Source organism: Amblyraja radiata, chromosome 9, assembly GCF_010909765.2.
Source record: "Amblyraja radiata isolate CabotCenter1 chromosome 9, sAmbRad1.1.pri, whole genome shotgun sequence".
NCBI classification, from domain to species: domain Eukaryota; kingdom Metazoa; phylum Chordata; class Chondrichthyes; order Rajiformes; family Rajidae; genus Amblyraja; species Amblyraja radiata.
The window spans coordinates 73,157,749-73,180,949 of NC_045964.1; the positions used below are offsets into that span (position 1 = coordinate 73,157,749).

A 23,201-nucleotide genomic window follows, 5' to 3' on the forward strand; every position below is an offset into this window, starting at 1 on the left:
CACACAGAAACTATCTAAAGAGACTCCAACCCGCCTCATGTCCTGGAGAGGAATTCACCCGGGACAACTATAGCTGGGGAGAAAACCTTCCCTCCTATCAAAGTTTGTGCTCAAGATTCCACCAGATGCAGTCTCTTTGTGTCTCTCACGTTAAGAACCAGTTCGACTCAACGCCCCTTTAAATTGTCGAGCAAACACGGAATCCCGCCCCGTTGAACTTTGTGTCGGAGGTTGGGACCAAAGGTACTAGAGGAGCCTTCAACGATCTTTGGTTGGGACTGGAACGTAGACCATGCTGACTGCTGAGCTGCACTTTCTCCGCCTGTTGAGTCGCTACCTTACAATGTCTCTGCTGCTTATATTTCAGGTGAGTTGACCTCGGTTACCGTGCATTCCCGAGGACAGACTGTATTTAACGTTGGTTGCACGCCTTGTGTTTATGTTGTGTCCGTTTGGTTCCCCTGCGCCCCTTGTTTAACGCGAGTGTCTTTGCCAGCTATCTCAGGGCGAGTTCCAGAAGTCAGTGTTGGACACCGGGACTGCCAGCTGCCGAGAGATATGTTCGTGTCGACCTCCCCCCTTACCCCCGCCGCCTCCGCCCCCTCCACCGCCCAGGCAAGCGGGCTCTCCAAGTAAGTAGACAAGCTTGCCTCAACGTGCATGACTATCTGTAGAGTGAGTGTACGCGTGTGTGTATGAGAGAGATAGAGAACCCTACACTCTCCAAGCAATGAGGACAGCTGGCTAGGGTGAACCGCCACCTCCTCCCCTCCTTCCTGTTAATCCATCCCGAGTGAGGTCAGGAGTTTATTATCACCCCGCAGTCAAAGTAAATGCTGAATGTGACCGCATTCTCTCGCAATTTGCCACTTCCTCTGACAAAGCCCAGGAGACCTTTTGGAACGAGTCTCGTGTCTTTCGCCTTGCTGTTGAGGCTGTTTCTCATCACACCACAGATCATTTCCACTGGTCATCAATAACAAAAAAGGCAGCTTTTTGAGCAAAGTTTTCTGTGCGGGGAGATTAAAACAATTCACCACGCAGAGAGTTAACCGAACACAGTGTGATGTTAAATTTTGCAGAACAGGAGACAGTTTTTATGTTTTCAGAACTTCCAGCTTTTTGGAAAGTTGGCGAAAGTAAACCCCATGTATTGCGCAAAAAGAAATAACAAAAAGAGGACATTGTTCACTTTGCATTTATCCTTCTATTTTATTTTCAAAACATTCAAAGCAGGGACTTCACAAGCTAAACATTTGTGCTGCGAATATTTTAATATAGGGACCATCTTCGCCACAGGGTGGTGAATCTGTGGAATTCTTTGCCACAGAAGGCTGTAGAGGCCAGGTCAGTGGATATATTTAAGGCAGAGATAGATAAATTATTGTTTATTTCAGGGTGACAGGTTATTGGGAGAAGGCAGGAGAATGGGGTTAGGAGGGAGAGATAGATCAGCCATGATTGTACTGGAGGACAGAGGATCTAAGGGGGTCGAGGAATTGAAATACATTTTCATTAGGCGAGAAATGGTATTGGGTAGCCTAATGGGACTGAAGGATGATAAATCCCCTGGGCCTGATGGTCTGCATCCCAGGGTCCTCAGGGAGGTGGCTCTAGAAATAGTGGATGCATTGGTGATCATTTTCCAATGTTCAATAGATTCAGGATCAGTTCCTGTGGATTGGAGGATAGCTAATGTTATCCCACTTTTCAAGAAAGGAGCGAGAGAGAAAACGGGGAATTACAGACCAGTTAGCCTGACTTCGGTGGTGGGAAAGATGCAGGAGTCAATTATTAAAGAGGTAATAATGGGGCATTTGGATAGCAGTAAAAGGATTAGTCCAAGTCAGCATGGATTTATGAAAGGAAAATCATGCTTGACTAATCTGGAATTTTTTGAGGATGTGACAAGTAAAATGGATGAAGGGGAGCCAGTAGATGTAGTGTATCTAGACTTTCAGAAAGCCTTTGATAAGGTCCCACACGGGAGACTTGTGACTAAAATTAGAGTGCATGGTATTGGGGGTAAGGTGTTGACATGGATAGAAAATTGGTTGGCAGACAGGAAGCAAAGAGTAGGAGTGAAGGGGTCCTTTTCAGAATGGCAGGCGGTGGCGAGTGGAGTGCCGCAAGGCTCGGTGTTGGGGCCGCAACTGTTTACCATATATATTAATGATTTGGAAGAGGGAATTAGGAGCAACACTAGCAAGTTTGTGGATGACACAAAGCTGGGTGGCAGTGTGAACTGTGAAGAGGATGTTAGGAGGTTGCAGGGTGACCTGGACAGGTTGAGTGGGCAGATGCATGGCAGATGCAGTATAATATAGATAAATGTGAGGTTATCAACTTTGGTGGCAAAAACAAGGGGGCAGATTATTATCTCAATGGGGTTAGGTTGGGTAAGGGGGAGGTACAGCGAGACCTGGGTGTCCTTGTACACCGGTCACTGAAAGTTGGCGTGCAGGTACAGCAGGCAGTGAAGAAAGCTAATGGAATGTTGGCCTTCATTACAAGAGGATTTCAGTGTAGGAGTAAAGAGGTTCTTCTGTAGTTGTATAGGGCTCTGGTAAGACCGCATCTGGAGTATTGCGTACCGTTTTGGTCTCCTAATTTGAGGAAGGACATCCTTGTGATTGAGGCAGTGCAGTCTAGGTTCACGAGATTGATCCCTGGGATGGCGGGACTGTCATATGAGGAAAGATTGAAAAGGCTAGGCATGTATTCACTGGAGTTTAGAAGGATGAGGGGGAATCTTATAAAACATATAAAATTATAAAAGGACTGGACAAGCTGCAGGAAAAATGTTCCCAATGTTGGGCGAGTCCAGAACTAGGGGCCACAGTCTTAGAATAAAGGGGAGGTCACTGAGGTGAGAAAAAACCTTTTCACCCAGAGAGTTGTGAATTTGTGGAATTCCCTGCCACAGAGGGCAGTGGAGGCCAAATCACTGGATGGATTTAAGAGAGAGTTAGATAGAGCTCTAGGGGCTAGTGGAGTCAAGGGATATGAGGAGAAGGCAGGCACGGGTTATTGATTGGGGACGATCAGCCGTGATCGCAATGAATGGCGGTGCTGGCTTGAAGGGCCTCCTGCACCTCATTTTCTATATTTCTATGATTGAATCGCGGAGTGGGCTTGATGGGCCGAATGTCCTAATTCTGATCCTATCACTTATGATCTTGCCTCATTTGCCCATTATGATCTTCAAATTGACCATGCCAGACTGTACATCAGTGATAATTTCTAAAATATCCTTTAATATATTTGTTGTACAATTCAAAATTTTTATGGAATATATTTTCATTTTTGCTTCACTGTATTTCATCGAGTTTTGCTGCAAATAGTACCTGTGAAGGATGGAGCAACCATTTATTGTGATCAAAATAAAAGTCAGTAAATGTTTTATGATTCTTCCTTCTATGTCTAAAAGGATTAATTGCAAGGGACTGAGCAAATGGTCTCATTGTATCAGGACGTATGTCCCTCATAACCTGAAGGCTTCCACTGCCACCAGTGAATTCCTACATTTTAATACTATTTGCCTGTTATACTTTTTGGCAGTTATCAGCGATCTTCCACATTCTGAGATTTATTATGTACACAGTGCAAGGCAAAGCTTTGCGAGTGGTGAACTGCAAGCTGTCAGTGAAAGTTAGCCTCTGGCTTCTGACGACACTAACAATAGATCAAGTTAATGCATGGCCAGACCAAACTGTCTCATTGTAATCAGGAGATTATGCAACTTCAGCCTAATATCAGGTGGTGGTAGTTGGTAATATTAATTTTCTGATAATGTGGCAATAAAGGAAATGTAGCAAATATTTTGAAACAAACACTGGATTCGATATTCGGAGGATTAACTAAAATAATATCTTTCAATAGACAATAGGTGCAGGAGTAGGCCATTCGGCCCTTCAAGCCAGCACCGCCATTCAATGTGATCATGGCTGATCATCCACAATCAGTACCCCGTTCCTGCCTTCTCCCCATATCCCTTGACTCCGCTATCTTTAAGAGCCCTATCTAGCTCTCTCTTGAAAGTTACCAGAGAACCGGCCTCCACCGCCCTCTGAGAATTCTACAGACTCACAACTCTGTGTGAAAAAGTGTTTCCTCATCTCCATTCTAAGTGGCTTACCCCTTATTCTTACACTGTGGTCCCTGGTTCGAGACTCTCCCAAAATCGGGACCATGTTTCCTGCCTCTAACGTGTCCAAACCCTTAACAATCTTATATGTTTCAATAAGATACTCTCTCATCCTTCTAAATTCCAGAGTATACAAGCCCAGCCGCTCCATTCTCTCAGCATATGACAGTCCCGCCATCCTGGGAATTAACCTTGTGAACCTACGCTGCACTCCCTCAATAACAAGAATGTCCTTCCTCAAATTTAGAGACCAAAACTGCACGCAATACTCCAGGTGTGGTCTCACTGGGGCCCTGTATAACTGCAGAAGGACCTCTTTGCTCCTGTACTCAACTCCTCTTGTTATAAAGGCCAACATGCCATTCGCTTACTTCACTGTCTGCTGTACCTGCATGCTTATTTTCATAGACTGATGAACAAGGACCCCCCAGATCCTGTTGTACTTCCCCTTTTCCCAACTTGACACCATTTAGATATTAATCTGCCTTCCTGTTTTTGTGACCAAAGTGGATAATCTCACATTTATCCACATTAAACTGCATCTGCCATGCAGTTGTGAGTCTGTGGAATTCTCTGCCTCAGACAGCGGTGGAGGCCGGTACTCTGGTAACTTTCAAGAGAGAACTAGATAGGTCTCTAGAAGATAGTGAAGTCGGGGGATATGGGGAGAAGACAGGAACGGGGTTCTGATTGCGATGCTGGCTTGAAGGGACGCATGGCCTACTCCTGCACCTATTGTCTATTGTCTGCCCACTCACCCAACCTGTCCAAGTCACCCTGCATTCTCATAGCATCCTCCTCACAGTTCACACTGCCACCCCACTTATGTGTCATCTGCAAATTTGCTAATGTTACTTTGAATCCCTTCATCTAAATCATTATGTATATTGTAAATAACTGTGGTCCCAGCACTGAGCCTTGTGGTACCCCACTAGTCACTGCCTTCCATTCTGAAAGGGACCCGTTAATCCCTACTCTTTGTTTCTTGTCTGCCAACCAATGTTCTATCCATGTCAGCACTCTACCCCCCCCAATACCATGTGGCCTAATTTTGCCCACTAATCTCCTAAGTGGGACCTTATCAAAGGCTTTCTGAAAGTCCAGGTACACTACATCCTAGTTACATCCTCAAAAAATTCCAGAAGATTAGTCAAGCATGATTTCCCCTTCGTAAATCCATGCTGACTCGGACCGATCCTGTTACTGCTATCCGAATGTGCCGCTAATTCATCTTTTATAATTGACTCCAGCAACTTCCCCACCACCGATGTCAGGCTAACTGCTCTATAATTCCCTGTTTTCTCTCTCCCGCCTTTCTTAAAAAGTGGGATAATATTAGCTACCCTCTAATCCACAGGAACTGATCCTGAATCTATAGAACATTGGAAAATGATCACCTGGCCTGTTTCTTTTTGTTTTGTAAAAGGTTGTACTCATTAGTGTTGGAAAACAAAATGATGCTCTGTAACATGTTGTGAAAGATTTTGAAAGGTCCACATTATTCTTCTACAGTGAACCATGCACTCGGCAGCCCTATTGCAATTGCAAAGGACTATTTTATTTTTGGATTATTTTTATCAACCATTATTGCAGAGATGTTGTGTAACAACAACATGACCTCAGCAGGCTGCTTCCCTTGTTTACTTGACTGAAGGCTTTTAGAAAACATACAATCTATTAACTCTTGTGCGAAGCTATTAGACACTCGTATATACTACATTGACTTGAAATGCAAACCAAAGGGAGAAAATTATTTTCATTCCTGTAATCATGATACATTTGTAGAGAACCTAACAGATATATTCAGTCAAAAATGTTATTCCTTTACACTTCAAAAGGTGTCTTTCTTACGCGCTTTAATTGGGTATTTTAACTAATATTTAAGCATTACGAAAGATTTGGAAACATAGATGACCTTACTGGTGAAAGTTTGTGGATGCTTGCAATCTTTGAGATGCTTACAGTAAGTGATTATGATCCAAAATAAAGAGAATGAGATGTGGGGTACATCTCCAAAAGTTGCATACACGATTATAGATTTTGCAATAAGCTTTTCTTGGCTGTTGGATTGGACGTGTTTTAATCTTTAAATTTTATTGTGAATTGTGAAAGTATGGCCAGCTGTTAATAGTAAAAAAAAAGGGTGTGTATTCCTATGAAGGGGCAAGGTCCATGTTGAAGTCAACCTCATCTTGTTGAGCCACATTTTATCATTGCTACTGAAGGAAGCCCTTTATCCGTTTCTGATGACATAGCACTCTCGCCCTCTCCTCCCTCAATCTGGATCAAGTATATTTCATTTGTTATTCATGACGTATTATGATGTGGATTCTGGCTAGCTGATAAAGTGAGCTATATACGTCCAGACCTACTCTCTCTCATCCTTTTCTATGGCTATTTAGCTTAATGTTCCCATTGAGGGATATTAACATTCTTTGCATGTAGATTCTGCAAATTAACTTTGCTGATGTGGTAAACTAAATCTCTTCAATATCTATTCCACAGCTAATGTCCTCTCTTTCTTCCTGTTTCAAGATCTATTTATGGAGCTTTTACTGTGCCTTAATTCTTGCTATATTTGATTCTGCAATTAGTTTTCCTTCTATTGAATGCAGCAAGATGCTTGTACTGATTTCATTATTGCTTGGTGAGGCAGTGGGAAGTTCAATGGAGCAGTTTAGTTTAATTTGGAGATGCAGTGCGGAAACAGGCCCTTCGGCCCATCGAGTCGGCGCTGACCAGCGATCCCCGCACACAAACACTATCCTATACACACCAGGGACAATTATCCCAAGCCAATTAACCTACAAACCTGTACATCGTTGGAGTGTGGGAGGAAACTGGAGATCCCGGGGAATATCCACGCAGGTCATGGGGAAAACATACAAACTCTGTACAGACAGCACCCATAGTCAGGATCGAACCCAGATCTCTGGCGCTGTAAGGCAGCAACTCTACCACTGCACCACCGTGAAAATGAACAATGTCCACAATCTAAAATCTAAACTGGATCCCACTTTATAGGAAGGACATGATTGCACTGAGAGAGTGCAGAGGGAATTCACTGGGATGTTTTATGGGATGGAGCATTTCATTCTTGAGAGGAGGCTGAGGGGTAACTTGATAGAGATAGGTGAAAGCTATGAGAATCATAGATAGGATGGATAGAAAAAAACATTCTCCCCAGAAAAGGGGATTACAATAGACTAAAGTCTATTGTCTATTTCTATTGTAAGAATTTAGAGATACAGCGCGGAAACAGGTCCTTCGGCCCGCCGAATCTTCACTAACCAGCAATCCCTGTACACTAGCACTACCCTACACTAGGGACGATTTACAATTTTACTGACACCAATTAACCTACAACCCTGTACGTCGTTGGACTGTGCGAGGAAACTGGAGCACCCAGAGAAAACCCACGCGGTCACTGGGAGAACATACAAACTCTATACAGACGGTGCCCCTAGTCATGATTGGACTCATAGAGTGAAACAGTGTGGAAACAGAGTTACTCTATATTTGTTCCTTTATTTAATATGAAGCTGAAATCAGACATGCCCAGAAGTGGAGAGTTCCATTCCACCCAGTCAAAATTAATTTTCTACACACAGTGGCGCGGCTGGTAGAGCTGCTACCTCATAGTGCTAGAGAACCAGGTTAAATTCTGATCTTGGGTGCTGTCTTAGTGGAGTTTTCACATTCTCCCTGATACCACGTGGGTTTCCTCCGTGTGCTCCGGTATCGCCCCCCCACATTCCAAAGACTTGTGGGTTAATTGGCCTCTGTAAATTACCCCAAGTGTGTAGGAGGTGGGAAAGTGGAATAACATTGAACGTGTGTGAACGGGTGATCATTAGTCAGTGTGGACGAGGTGGGCCAAAGGGCCTGTTTCCATGATGTATCTCCAAAACTAAACATCTTGGAAGATTCACAAAATTGCTGGAGAAACTCAGCGGGTGCAGTTGCACCCGCTGAGTTTCTCCAGCAATTTTGTGTACCTTCGATCTTCCAGCATCTGCAGTTCCTTCTTGAACATCTTGGAAGATTACTGGGGTTGATGCCCATCTTTGCAACTCTAGTATATTTGATGCTTTGATGAAGTTGTCAGAATTGTATCTTCCTCATAAACTTCAGTGGAAATTGATTATATTAACTACTTCCTGCAGAAATCTTTTAAAAAAAAAAAAAAATATATATATCTACTTACTAGGATATTACCTAACATGCACATTCAGATTTTTTACTTAATTAATCTCCCAGCCTAATTTACACTGTCATGTGCTAGGGTATACTGTCATGCATGTATGTATCTGATTGACACCAAGTTTCAATATATGAGTTATTGATGTGTAATTATCAGTCTGCAGAAAAATACCATACAGTTTGTTTGGATTAATGCTGATGACCTGTAAAATGTTAGAATTAATAATGCGTTATTATAGATTCAGATTCAGAGTGGTGTTTTGCCATATACACCAGGAGTGCAGTAAAATTCTTCAATTGTATACAGTGCAAAGAGTAAACATTAATAATACACATTCAACAACGAATACAACAAAAATGCATAACAGCAGAATGATGAGGTATTATTGTGCAATCTTGTAGGAACTCAATGTTCCCAAATGGCCTATCACATGTCCATCATGACAGCAGTGCTTGAAAAAACAAATATTATGGTCAATGCTACTTTATCATCCCATGTACTGAGGTATGGTGATTTTTATTTATTTTTGCATTCAGTTCAGTGAGGTATTAATATACTTTAGATTAAGTGCTAAAGGTATAGAAATTGTCCGCTGAGACTGTATACAAGAGTCACCAGGTTTTGGCACCATTTTCAAGTTACCTTTATGTGCCCTAAAGGCCCGTTGTTCTGGCAGCGTTGCAGGGTTGGCCTGACAAAGCAAAGTTGTAGGCGTCATCCACCACTTTGTGCCACTGCAGGCCGCATCCAGTCCACACCAAAGATACTAGAGTATCTTTGGTCCACACACTCAGTCTCTTGGAGCAGCACCCAATCCTGTCCAGCCCCAGGGCAATTTGGGAACATGCAGGTTAATTGGCTTCTGATTGATTGATTTTGATTTTGATTGATTATACCTTTAATAATCCTTTACAGGAAATTACAGTGCCACGACAGCTTCAAGACAGACATAACACCACACATTTCCTCAAATAGCTTCCATACTTAACAAGTTAAAATACAAGTTAAAATACAAGTTAAAATACAAGTTAAAATACAAGTTAAAATACAAGTTAAAATACAAGTAATTAAAAAAAGTGCAGTTATTTATGCGCATTATATAACCTTATAGCAGCTGGTATACAAGACTTCCTATGTCTCTCAGTTTTGCACATTGGTGCAATCAGTCTCTGACTGAAGATGCTGCTCTTGATCACCTTCAGGGCATGGAGTGGGTGAGTGGGGTTGGTCATTATTGAACCCAGTTTGTTCAGAGTTCTGGCCTCTGCCACCTGCTGGACCGTTCGTTGCTCAGCCCTGACCACTGAGCCGGCCTTCCTGATCAGCTTGTCCAGTCTGTTTTTGTCCGCTATGCGGGCGCCATCTCCCCAACAGGCCACAGCAAAAAACAGAGCACTGGCCACCACCGAATGGTAGACACTGCACAGTAGGGGTTGGCAGATGTTAAATGACCTCAGCCTCCTTAAAAAATACAGTCGGCTTTGTCCCTTCCTGTACACCGCCTCCATATGACTCTTCCAGTTCAGCTCACTGTCAAGCTGCACCCCAAGGTACCTGTGGTTAGCGACCACCTCCACCTCAGTGCCCTTAATGGTGATTGGTGTTGCTTGAGTCCTCCTCCTCCCCCTCCTGAAGTCCACAACTATCTCCTTGGTTTTTTTGGTGTTAAGATGGAGGTTATTGTGTGCACTCCACTCCACAAAGTTACTTATTATGTCACTTCTGTATGGATAAGTGGCACAAAGAATTAAAGGGGAGTTATCTAAAGCCCCTGTCCCACTTACATGTCCTTGGCACGCTAATTACGCGACCTCGTGGTCGAGTTGAGGCGCGACGGTCCCGCGAAGGTCGCGCACGATTTTATACGCCCGCACAACCGTCTGGAGCGAGTGACGTCATTTGAAGATGGACACAAAATGCATGAGTAACTCAGCGGGACCGGCAGCATCTCTGGAGAGAAGCAATGGGTGATGTTTCGTGTCGAGGCTCTTGTTCAGTCTGAAAAGAAGGGTCTTGACCCGAAACATCATCCATTCCTTCTCTCCAGAGATGCTGCCGGTCCCTCCTGAGTTACTCCTGCATTTTGTGTCTCTTCAATTTTCTTGGCCCCGCTCTTTTTTTTTTTTTTTTTTAAATTATGAAACTACTTTTATTCAAAAAATAAAAATAAACATAGAGTATTAACACAATCAAAGACTGCCTATGCTGACAGTTTACAAACAAATGATCGTCAAATTAATAACGTCAACGTCAACTGGACCCACGAATGGCCGTTGAAGGTCGAGTGTTCCGTTTATCAACAAAACACTCGACCTTCATAGGCGACCAGTATTCATGGAAAGCCTAAAGGTCAAAGTCCCCATGGACACCACGTGTTCCTTTTCTAGGGACACGCGAGCTCGGACGTAAACCCCGGAAAAGGGGCAGGCAGGCAACCGGTGTGCGGCCATCGACTGCCCGCTGCCTGGCCAGGTCCCGCTCTGGGAGTAGAAGTGGGGGCGGATCCGGACCACAACGGCCGTGAGCCCCAGGCCGAGTTCGGCGATCGTTTGCCTGCTTCTGCTGCTGTTGGAGGTGAGACGTTGCGTTGACCCAGGGTCTTGGTCCTGTCCCACGTTGGCCGTCAGTTCCGCGACAGGCCGTAGGCGCGCGAAGATTTTGTTCACTACAAAAATTTCGGATCCCCGCGCGATGTCGCGCACAACTACATACCCCTCCACGCTTCTTAATGGGACCGGCCCCGCGAGGCTATACGATGCCCGTGCGCCTCAACGCGACGATGAGGTCGCGTAATTTGCGTGCCAAGGACATGCAAGTGGGACAGGCCCTTAAGAGATCATAGGCTACAGGGAAACACAGAGGAGATAAATGAGGTTGCTTGGCCAGGATTCAGCATGGGCTCAATGGACTAAATATCCTTTTTCCATGTTAAGTAAGTCATACAGCATGGAATCAGACCTTTTGGCCCAACTCACCGAAGAAGATGCCCATTTGACCCATATCCCTTTAAAACTGGCATGGGACCATTCATATGGAAACTGCTGGAAGCCCAGTTTCTCTTTGGGCACATAGTCAATGGATCTGTTGCAGACAGATTTGAAAGGTAGCTGCACATTGTGCATTGCACAGGCTCCTCACCCTTGCGCACACAAGGATTTTTCTATGTTGTGCTGATGGGGGAAAAAACACATTTGCTATTGAAAGTTATAAAATGACTAATTTATTCTCGGTGCTTCATTATTTGAGGATTGGACCTTGGTTTAGGACAGACTGAATGCATGTAAGTGAGTTGAGCATGGTCCAGATGAGGAATCAAATTTGTAGGTTGAATTACCCAAAGCAAAGGAGGCAGGATTTAAACGTTCTTGAGCAGATGAATTTGATTTGAGTCTGTTACCTTTCATTTGGTACGAAGTATAACATAGTGAAATTATTAATACTGCAGAAACACTGCTTCAGTTTCATGGTTAAAGAATTGTGTTTATTTATAAGATGAGCAACAGATATGAACCAGAGCAATACAATTCTTGCTTACTGCAGCCATTAAATGCCCAACAACACGAATAAATATGCAATAAATTACTCTAAGTAAACTAGACCATGTGGGTGGAAAACCAAGGTACATACAGTGCCCTCCATGATGTTTGGGACAAAGACCCATCATTTATTTATTTGCCTCTGTACACCACAATTTGAGATTTGTAATTTAAAAAAAATTCACCTGTGGTTATAGTGCACATTGTCAGATTTTAATAAAGGCCATTTTTATACATTTTGGTTTCAGCATGTAGAAATAACAGCAGTGTTTATACATAGTCCCCCCATTTTAGGGCACCATAATGTTTGGGACACAGCAATGTCATGTAAATGAAAGTAGTCATGTTTAGTATTTTGTTGCATATCCTTTGCATGCAATGACTGCTTGAAGTCTGCGATTCATGGACATCACCATTTGCTGGGTGTCTTCTCTGGTGATGCTCTGCCTGGCCTGTATTGCAGCCATCTTTAGCCTATGCTTGTTTTGGGAGCTAGTCCCCTTCAGTTTTCTCTTCAGCATATAAAAGGCATGCTTAATTGGGTTCAGATCGGGTGATTGACTTGGCCACTCAAGAATTTACCATTTTTTAGCTTTGAAAAACTCCTTTGTTGCTTTAGCTGTATGTTTGGGATCATTGTCTTGCTGTAGAATGAACCGCCGGCCAATGAGTTTTGAGGCATTTGTTTGAACTTGAGCAGATTGGATGGGTCTATACACTTCAGAATTCATTATGCTACTACCATCAGCAGTTGTATCATCAATGAAGTTAAGTGATCCAGTACCTTCAGCAGCCATACATGCCCAGGCCATAACACACCCACCACTGGTGTATTGCTCTGGTTCATATCTGTTGCTCATGTTATAAATAAACACAATTTCACTGTTTCACTGTAGGCTTTGGATCTTGGGCAGTTCCTTCTCTCCTCCATACTTTGCTTGCCATCACTCTGATAAAAGTTCATCTTCGGCTCATCTGTCCACAAGACCTTTTTCCAGAACTGTGGTTGCTCTTTTAAGTACTTCTTAGCAAACTGTAACCTGGCCATCCTATTTTTGCAGCTAACCAGTGGTTTGCATCTTGCAGTGTAGCCTCTGTATATCTGATCATGAAGTCTTCTGCAGACAGTGGTCATAGACAAATCCACACCTGACTCCTGAAGAGTGTTTCTGATCTATTGGACATGTTTGGGGATTTTTCTTTATTATAGAGATCATTCTTCTGTCATCAGTTGTGGAGGTCTTCCTTGGCCTGCCAGTCCCTTTGCGATTAGTAAGCTCACTAGTGCTCTCTTTCTTCTTAATGATGTTCCAAACAGTTGATTTTGGTAAGCCTAATGTTTGGCTGATGTCTCTAACAGTTTTATTCTTGTTTCTCAGGCTCATAATCTTGTTTCTCAGTACCGGCCACCTAACAGTAGTAGTGGAGTTGGGGATGGCATCAAACAGGAAATTAGAAATGTGTGCAACAAAGGTAAAACAATTATAATGGGTGACTTCAATCTACATATAGTTTGGGTGAATCAAATTGGCAAGGGTGCTGAGGAAGAGGATTTCTTGGAATGTATACGGGATAGTTTTCTAAACCAACATGTAGAAGAACCAACGAGAGAGCTATTCTAGACTGGGTATTGAGCAATGAGGAAGGGTTAGTTAGCAGTCTTGTTGTGCGTGGCCCCTTGGGCAAGAGTGACCATAAGATGGTTGAGTTCTTCATTAGGATGGAGAGTGACATTGTTAATTCAGAAACAAGGGTCCTGAACTTAAAGAAAGGTGACTTTGAGGGTATGAGGCGTGAACTGTCCAAGATAGACTGGCAAATGATTCTTAAAGGGTTGACGGTGGATATGCAATGGAAGGCATTTAAAAACTGCATGGATGAACTACAACAAGTGTTCATCCCAGTTTGGCAAAATAATAAATCAGGGAAGGTAGTGCATCCGTGGATAACAAGGGAAATCAGGGATAGTATCAAAACAAAAGATGAAGTGTACAAATTAGCCAGAACAAGCAGCCTACCAGAGGACTGGGAGAAATTCAGAGTCCAGCAGAGGAGGACAAAAGGCTTAATTAGGAAAGGGAAAATAGATTATGAAAGAAAACTGGCAGGGAACATAAAAACTGACTACAAAGGTTTTTATAGATATGTGAAGAGGAAAAGATTAGTTAAAACAAATGTAGGTCCCTTGCAGTCAGAAACAGGCGAATTGATCATGGGGAAAAAGGACATGGCAGACCAATTGAATAACTACTTTGGTTCTGTCTTCACTAAGGAAGACATAAACAATCTGCCGGAAATAGCAAGGGACCGGGGGTTAAATGAGATGGAGGAACTGAGTGAAATCCAGGTTGCCGGGAAGTGGTGTTAGGTAAATTGAATGGATTAAAGGCCGATAAATCCCCAGGGCCAGATAAGTTGCATCCCAGAGTACTTAAGGAAGTAGCCGCAGAAATAGTGGATGCATTAGTGATAATTTTTCAAAACTTTAGATTCTGGAGTAGTTCCTGAGGACTGGAGGGTAGCTAACGTAACCCCACTTTTTAAAAACGGAGGGAGAGAGAAAACGGGGAATTACAGACCAGTTAGTCTAACGTCGGTAGTGGGGAAACTGCTAGAATCCGTTATTAAAGATGGGATAGCAGCACATTTGGAAAGTGGTGAATTCATTGGACAAAGTCAGCATGGATTTATGAAAGGTAAATCATGTCTGACGAATCTTATAGAATTTTTCGAGGATGTAACTAGTAGAGTGGATAAGGGAGAACCAGTGGATGTGTTATATCTGGACTTTCAGAAGGCTTTCGACAAGGTCCCACATAAGAGATTAGTATACAAACTTAAAGCACATGGTATTGGGGGTTCAGTATTGATGTGGATAGAGAATTGGCTGGCAGACAGGAAGCAAAGAGTAGGAGTAAACGGGTCCTTTTCACAATGGCAGGCAGTGACTAGTGGGGCACCGCAAGGCTCAGTGCTGGGACCCCAGCTATTTACAATATATATTAATGAACTGGATGAGGGAATTGAATGCAACATCTCCAAGTTTGCGGGTGACACGAAGCTGGGGGGCAGTGTTAGCTGTGAGGAGGATGCTAGGAGGCTGCAAGGTGACTTGGATAGGTTGGGTGAGTGGGCAAATGCATGGCAGATGCAGTATAATGTGGACAAATGTGAGGTTATCCACTTTGGTGGCAAAAACAGGAAAGTAGACTATTATCTGAATGGTGGCCGATTAGGAAAAGGGGAGATGCAACGAGACCTGGGTGTCATGGTACACCAGTCATTGAAAGTAGGCATGCAGGTGCAGCAGGCAGTGAAGAAAGCAAATGGTATGTTAGCATTCATAGCAAAAGGATTTGAGTATAAGAGCAGGGAGGTTCTACTGCAGTTGTACAGAGTCTTGGTGAGACCACACCTGGAGTATTGCGTACAGTTTTGGTCTCCTAATCTGAGGAAAGACATTCTTGCCATAGAGGGAGTACAGAGAAGGTTCACCAGACTGATTCCTGGGATGGCAGGACTTTCATATGAAGAAAGACTGGATAGACTCGGCTTGTACACGCTGGAATTCAGAAGATTGAGGGGGGATCTTATAGAAACTTACAAAATTCTTAAGGGGTTGGACAGGCTAGATGCTGGAAGATTATTCCCGATGTTGGGGAAGTCATAGAAACATAGAAACATAGAAAATAGGTGCAGGAGTAGGCCATTCGGCCCTTCTAGCCTGCACCGCCATTCAATATGATCATGGCTGATCATCCAACTCAGTATCCTGTACCTGCCTTCTCTCCATACCCCCTGATCCCTTCAGCCACAAGGGCCACATCTAAGTCCCTCTTAAATATAGCCAATGAACTGGCCTCAACTACCTTCTGCGGGAGAGAATTCCAGAGATTCACCACTCTCTGTGTGAAAAAAGTTTTCCTCATCTCGGTCCTAAAAGATTTCCCCCTTATCCTTAAATTGTGACCCCTTGTTCTGGAATGGTGGTCACTAGGGGTCCAGTTTAAGGATAAGAGGAAGGCGATGGAAAGACGGGAAGAAAGACTATGTATTGAGAGCTCTCTCCTACCTGCATTATGGAGGCAATTAAACACATCTGAGCAGTTATAAACACCTGTGAAGCCATGTGTCCCAAATATTATGGTGCCCTGAAATGGGGGGGGGGGGGGAGACTATGTAGAAACACAGCTGTAATTTTACATGGTGAGACCAAAATGTATACCCTTTAATAAAATCTGGCAATGTGCACTTTAACCATGTGTGATTTTTTTTTTCTATTACAAATCTCAAATTGTGAAGTACAGAGGTAAATACATAAATGATGGGTCTTTGTCCCAAACATTATGGAGGGCACTGTAGAACATCCAGAGTAGTGAAGTCCATGTGGTTCCGTAGGATCGTGCAGGGAGGTCCAAATCCTAATGCTTGATGAGAAGAAGTTGTTCTTGAACCTTGCGGTAACAGATGTTAGGCTCCTGCATCACTTTCTCTGTGGCAGCACAGAGAAGAGAGCATGGACGACTGTGATCATCATCCCCATATTTCCACTTTACGTTGAGTAAACATCACAAGGAGTGCAGTCTGCGAGCATTGACTATGAGAGCATTGACTCATTGTTCTGAAAAAGAGTCAATAAGCATCCACATTTCAATTTTAAAAAGTGGAGTTCAGAATTAATTTGATCTCCGGTAGGCTTTTGGTACATGGTAATAATTGCTGCAAGATTCGGATGAGTCTCAAGCAGCAGTTATTATTGAATGTACTCGAGCTTGAAGCTGAATTTAAACCAGCAATCACTTCAAACCCATGAAGCTGATTTTTCCCTTGTTTCCACTGAGTGACACCAGATGATGCTGCCATTTCTTATCAGAATTTAAAAGATTACCGTGTCAGATTTGATGAGCCAATGTCCAAACTCTTCACTCTGATCTTGTTCCATTGTGTTTGTTTAACATTAACCAGGACTGAAGCTCCGATGGACTCCTCAATAAATTTAGGGTGGCGCAGCGGTAGAATTGCTGCCTCACAGCGCCAGAGACCCGGGTTCCATACTGACTATGGGTGCTGTCTGTACAGAGTTTGTACGTTCTCCCCGTGACCGCGTGGGTTTTCTCCGGGTGCTCCTCCCACATTCCAAAGACGCGCAGGTTTGTAGGTTTATTGACGACTGTAAATTGTCTCTGGTGTCTCGGATAGAACTAGTGTACGGGTGATCGTGGTCGGTGTGGACTCAATGGGCCGAAGGGACTGTTTCCACACTGTGTCTCTAAACTAAACTAAATTAAGGAAATAGAAACATAGAAAATAGGTGCAGGAGAAGGCCATTCGGCCCTTCGAGCCTGCACCGCCATTCAGTATGATCATGGCTGATCATCCAACTCAGTATCCTGTACCTGCCTTCTCTCCATACCCCCTGATCCCTTTAGCCACAAGGGCCACATCTAACTCTCTCTTAAATATAGCCAATGAACTGGCCTCAACTACCTTCTGCGGGAGAGAATTCCAGAGATTCACCACTCTCTGTGTGAAAAATGTTTTCCTCATCTCGGTCCTAAAGGATTTCCCCTCTATCCTTAAGCTGTAACCCTTGTCCTGGACTTCCCCAACATCAGGAACAATCTTCCTGCATCTAGCCTGTCCAACCCCTTAAGAATTTTGTAAGTTTCTATAAGATCCCCCCTCAATCTCCTAAATTCTAGCGAGTACAAGCCGAGTCTATCCAGTCTTTCCTCATATGAAAGTCCTGATATCCCAGGAATCAGTCTGGTGAACCTTCTCTGCATTCCCTCTATGGCAATAATGTCCTTCCTCAGATTTGGAGACCAAAACTGTACGCAACACTCCAGGTGTGGTCTCACCAAGTCCCTGTACAACCTCCCTGCTCCTATACTCAAATCCTTTTGCTATGAATGCTAACATACCATTCCCTTTCTACACTGCCTGCTGCACCTGCATGCCTACTTTCAATGACTGGTGTACCATGATACCCAGGTCTCGTTGCATCTCCCCGTTTCCTAATCGGCCACCATTTAGATAACAGTCTACTTTCCTGTTTTTGTCACCAAAGTGGATAACCTCACATTTATCCACATTATACTGCATCTGCCATGCATTAGCCCACTCACCCAGCCTATCCAAGTCACCTTGCAGCCTCCTAGCATCCTCCTCACAGCTAACACTGCCCCCCAGCTTAGTGTCATCCGCAAACTTGAAGATGTTGCATTCAATTCCCTTGTCCAAATCATTAATATATATTGTAAATAGCTGGGGTCCCAGCACTGAGCCTTGCGGTACCCCACTAGTCACTGCTTGCCATTCTGAAAAGGATCCGTTTACTCCTACTCTTTGCTTCCTGTTTGCCAGCCAGTTCTCTATCCACATCAATACTGAACCCCCAATATCGTGTGCTTTAAGTTTGTATACTAATCTCTTATGTGGGACCTTGTCGAAAGCCTTCTGAAAGTCCAGATATAACACATCCACTGGTTCTCCCTTATCCACTCTACTAGTTAGATCCTCGAAAAATTCTATAAGATTCGTCAGACATGATTTACCCTTCGTAAATCCATGCTGACTTTGTCCAATGATTTCACCACTTTGACCACCACCGCGGAGCTGGCCGAGTCCAGAGCGGGTGGAGCGGTGGTGGACGCTGCTGCGGCCCGACCTCCGGAGATTCGGAGGCTGCGACTGCGGGTCTGGCGGACGGCGGCACCGGGAGCCCGTGGGTCCCTGGAGGGAGACCGCTTTTCAGGGCTCCCGCAACGGCGACCTCTCCCGCCCGAGTTGCGGGGTTGAAGAGCTCCTGAAGCGGGGCCTTACATCATCGCCCCGCGCGGCTTGGAATGGCCGCGGGACTTTGCGAGCGCACGCCGGGGGCTCTAACATCAAGAACCCGGTGTGCGACCTTGCATCACCCGGCGTGGCTTTAATGGCCGCGGGACAATCGCCATCGCCCGCCGGGGGCTTTGACTTTGACTCTGACATCGGGGGGGAGAGTGCAGTGGAGAGATAAGTTTTTTTGCCTTCCATCACAGCAATGTGATGGATGTTTATGTAAATTATGTTGTGTCTTGGGTCTATTTGTTTGTAATGTATGGCTGCAGAAACGACATTTCGTTTGGACCTCAAGGGGTCCAAATGACAATAAATTGAATTGTATTGTATAAATTGAATTGTATTGTATTGTACTTTCTAAATGAGCTGATATCCCATCTTTAATAACTGACTCTAGCAGTTTCCCCACCACCGACGTTAGACTAACTGGTCTGTAATTCCCCGTTTTCTCTCTCCCTCCCTTTTTAAAAAGTGGGGTTACATTAGCTACCCTCCAATCCTCAGGAACTACTCCAGAATCTAAAGAGTTTTGAAAAATTATCACTAATGCATCCACTATTTCTGGGGCTACTTCCTTAAGTACTCTGGGATGCAGCAGTTCGTGTGCAGTTTGTTCCAGTTCTGTTGCTCAAAGCTGAGCTTGCTCAGCTTTGGAGCAGTTGAAGGGAAGAGGGTAATCTATTGGAATCTATTGCCTAGTCAATGTGTTAAAATAACACTGCAGAATGAGATGCCTGTCAGCACAGAGGAGGTGAACTGTGATCCTCACGGAGTAAGACTTCCCCATGATCAAGTGATGTACAGTTTCAGCTCCAAAGCTCAGTATTTCATGTCAAGTCAAGTTTTTGTCATCAGTACAAATGAAAACTCGCGGTCTTTTTTTTTCAGGGTAGAGGATTTTCAAAAGGAAGAGGGCACATACTTGGAGGAAAGAGATTTAAGTGGAACCTTGAGCATCTATTTTAATCAGAAGGGAGTCTATATGTGGAATGAGTTGTCTGAGGAAGCGCTTGTCTGAGTTAAATTCCATCTGCCGTTCCAATGCGTATTTTATACCAGTTGATCTAAATTCTGTTGAAGCATTAGATAACTTCCTTCACTGTTCACCACTGCGGCAATTTCGCAGTAATCTGCAAACATACTGCTTTTGCCATCTATAATCTCATCTGAATCGTCGGTATAATTTATCCTGACTTTCTGTAGGTGCTGAAATTATCCATTTGAGCACCCCCCCACTCCCCGACCTGTATCCACCTATCACGCCAGACTTTGTCAGGCCTCCATCTCTCTTCCAGCTTTCTGCCACCCACCCCCCCCCCCCCCCCCCACTCCCATTGACAATTAGTGTGAAGAAGGGTCCCAACGCAAAATGGCGCCTATCCATGTTCTACCGAGATGCTCGCTGACCTGCTGTTCCAGCACTTCATGTCTTTTTTATCCATTTGTACTACCGCTGTGTTGGACATGAAATTCAGCAGAGATTTCCTAACATTTACATTGAGAAATAGGCTCATGTCCTGCACCAAATCACGTCTGACTCGGGATCTGAACCTCACTAGCAATTAGAGGCTGAGGGGTGATTAGACAGTAGATAAAGCAAAGTGGATGATGAATTCTCTCCGCCCCCCCCCCCCCCCACCCCAAAAAAGTAACAATTATTTCTTCATATTCTTGTTTTGGCTAGTGTAAAAAATTGGTCCACTTTTACGAGTTCTTAAACATTGACAGCTGGCAAAGCTGGGCCAGGACACCAGCAGCTGTTTAAGGGCAGGGCTTTCAACTTCATGTCCATCAACCGGTTGCTGAACATTTTGTAGAGCATCTAACGCTAACCCTTCAGCGGCCGAACTTGCTGGCCGGTATCTCGGCCCCTGACCGCTGTTGGTCTGGCAAAATGGATAATCCAGAAAGGCGAAGATATACACAAAATGCTGGAGTAACTCAGTTTGTCAGGCAGCATCTCTGGAGGAATGGAATGGGTGACGTTTCTTGGTCGAGACCCTTCTTCATACTGAGTCAGAGGAGAGGAAGACAGAGATGTGGAAAGGTGAGGTGAGAAAACGGCAGATCAAAGCAGACGATGATCAAGGAAATGTAAAATGGTTCATTGTATGCCTCAATGTCACCTATCTCTCCCCCCCCCCCCCCCCCCCCCCCCAGCTAACAATCAGAAAAATGAATCAGGCGGACAGCGAAACTAGTTTAAGAACTAGGGTGGGAGAGGGACGGAGAGAGAGGGAGAGCAAAGGTTACTTGAAGTTAGAGAAATCAATATTCATACCGCTAGGTTGTAAGCTGCCCAAGCGAAATATGAGGTGCTGTTCCTCCAATTTACGTTGGGGCTCCAGAAATGCTCTTGAACCAAGGGGGATGGAAAATCAGTGGGGGACCTGTATACTGTATATATAATATTTTTGGAATAAAAAAAGTTGTTGATGATACTAACGCTAAAGTATAGCCAGGTGATGAACAGAGAGATATTAAGTGTGTGTGCATATTCATGGTGACAAATAAGATTATGGATTTTGAGAAGGAAAATAGAGAAAACAAATTTAATTAGGATGAAGAATTGAAGAATCCATTGGCACTCGTTGTGCAAGACCTTGAAGGATACGGATGTGGACACGGGATTTGTGAAAATAGGCAAAAAAACAGTGTGGACATTGTGGGCTCAAGGGGCCACTCCTGTGTTGTACAACTTGAACTCTATAAATGAATATCAGAAAACAGTAAATACAGGAGAGTGGAGTTTGCAGGTTCTCCTTGTGAGCGTGTGAGTTTCAATGCTCATTTTTCCTTCCACAACCCAAAGATATGCAGGTTTGTAGATTGATTAGACACACAGGATTGTCCCTAATGTATAGGGAGTGAATGAGAAAGTGGAATAATGTAGAAATAGTGTGAATGAGTGGCTGATGGTCAGCATGGAGTCGGTGGGCTGAAGGGCCGGTTTCCTTGCTGTATCTCTAAAACTAAAACAGAATTACTACGAGAAAATGGACAGAATGATGAACTGTTTTTGCAAGCCAAAACAAATTTTGAATTTTTAAGAAAATCTATGTTAATACTTCAAGCAGTTAAAATGTATAGACGTAAACAGGGGAAAGGATATCGTTTGTGTTGGCTTTTATGATTTAAAGACATTTGCAGGAGTCTAGGTCTTGAAGAAAGACTGTTATGTGGCCGAATTAAAATGATAGTAACAGGAAATAAGAAATCTTTCTTCAGAATGAAGGCAATATTCGCAACGATATAAAAGGAAGGGGGTTTTGATAAGGTAATTAATCACTTATTGCAAAGTTTCAAGTCAGTGAGCTGTAACACAGCTAATAATGTCTGATGATGAAGACCAGTTAATTTGACAAAGTAAGATATTCCAACCGTGTAGAATGCTGATGAGGCTACATTTGGGATATGCCAAGAGTTACCAAGAACTGGGGTTGCTTTTTATTTTTGGGCCATTTAAACGTTGTAGCCTTTAACACTCATGTCCAGTCAGAACTCTCACAAAAGAAATTAGCTGAATTCCAGTTCAAAACAGCATTGGTGTTCTTTATAAAGAAACCAAATTTAGGAAGTGCAACCAATATAATTCCTGATAGACCTTCATTCTGATAGGTCTTTCCGGTGGGTCAGAAAGTGGAGTTCGGGGATGGCTCCAGACTTGGTTTGAGTGGAGATAAAATATCACACTTGTTATTGAAAAAAATTAGATGCCAAGATTTTTTTTGTCAATGCTGTATTCCCCTTAATGTAACGTTTGTCCAATATACTTGGTGTGCTGGTAATAACTGTGAGGGTGTCTTTCTTCTATTCGGTTGCAAAATGCATATCACGGCCAAACATATTAGCACTACAGCTAAGAGTTCATGGAGGCCATTCTTATTGTACATTTTACTTCGGACTCACGTGAGTGACTACGTGAAGACCCCGCTTGTGCGCATGCGCATCATATCGTCGTTCGCATGGCGAAGCACTGGACTGGCAGGCACGAGCTCCTGCCAGCGGTAAGGGTAAACTAAAAGGTAAGTTTACTATTCCTTACCTGGTTTTGATCCCGTGCAGGAACCTGTCTTTACAGAGGTTTCCTGTCGGTAGTTCGCGAAGCCGACGAGGGAACCAGCTACGGGCTGTGGGGAGACCCCGGTTCCGACCGCGGAAGCGGGTAGCTGGAGAATCGGGTTCGTGATTTTTAGTCACTGACTACACGGTCAGTGACTTCCAAACGCTGGGGAAATATCCCAGTTGGGTGGCACTGCAGCACAGCAGTAGAGTTGCTGCCTTGCAGTGCCAGAGACCCAGGTGCAATCCTATGTACAGGATTTGTACGTTCTCAGAGGACAACGTGGGTTGCATCTGGATGCTCCGTTTAAGAACAGTTAGCCCTATTGCCGGGAGGGTTCCCCTCCGGTAATATATACAGATGCTGGGGTTCCCGGGGAAGGGAAATCCAGCAGCAATGCGTCTCCCAGAC

At 44.0% G+C, this 23,201-nt stretch overlaps 1 protein-coding gene across 2 annotated transcripts in view; it reads left to right on the plus strand.

Annotated features, from left to right (window-relative positions):
• Positions 1 to 262: 262 nt before the first annotated feature.
• prima1 (proline rich membrane anchor 1) overlaps positions 263 to 23,201 on the plus strand; it is a 139,484-nt gene continuing 116,545 nt past the window's right edge. For both annotated transcript variants that reach the window (XM_033027739.1, XM_033027738.1), the window contains exons 1-2: positions 263 to 367; positions 497 to 632. In XM_033027739.1, coding sequence (XP_032883630.1) covers positions 293 to 367; positions 497 to 632 — 211 coding nt within the window. In that variant the 5' untranslated portion in view covers positions 263 to 292. The remainder of the gene's footprint in view (positions 368 to 496; positions 633 to 23,201) is intronic.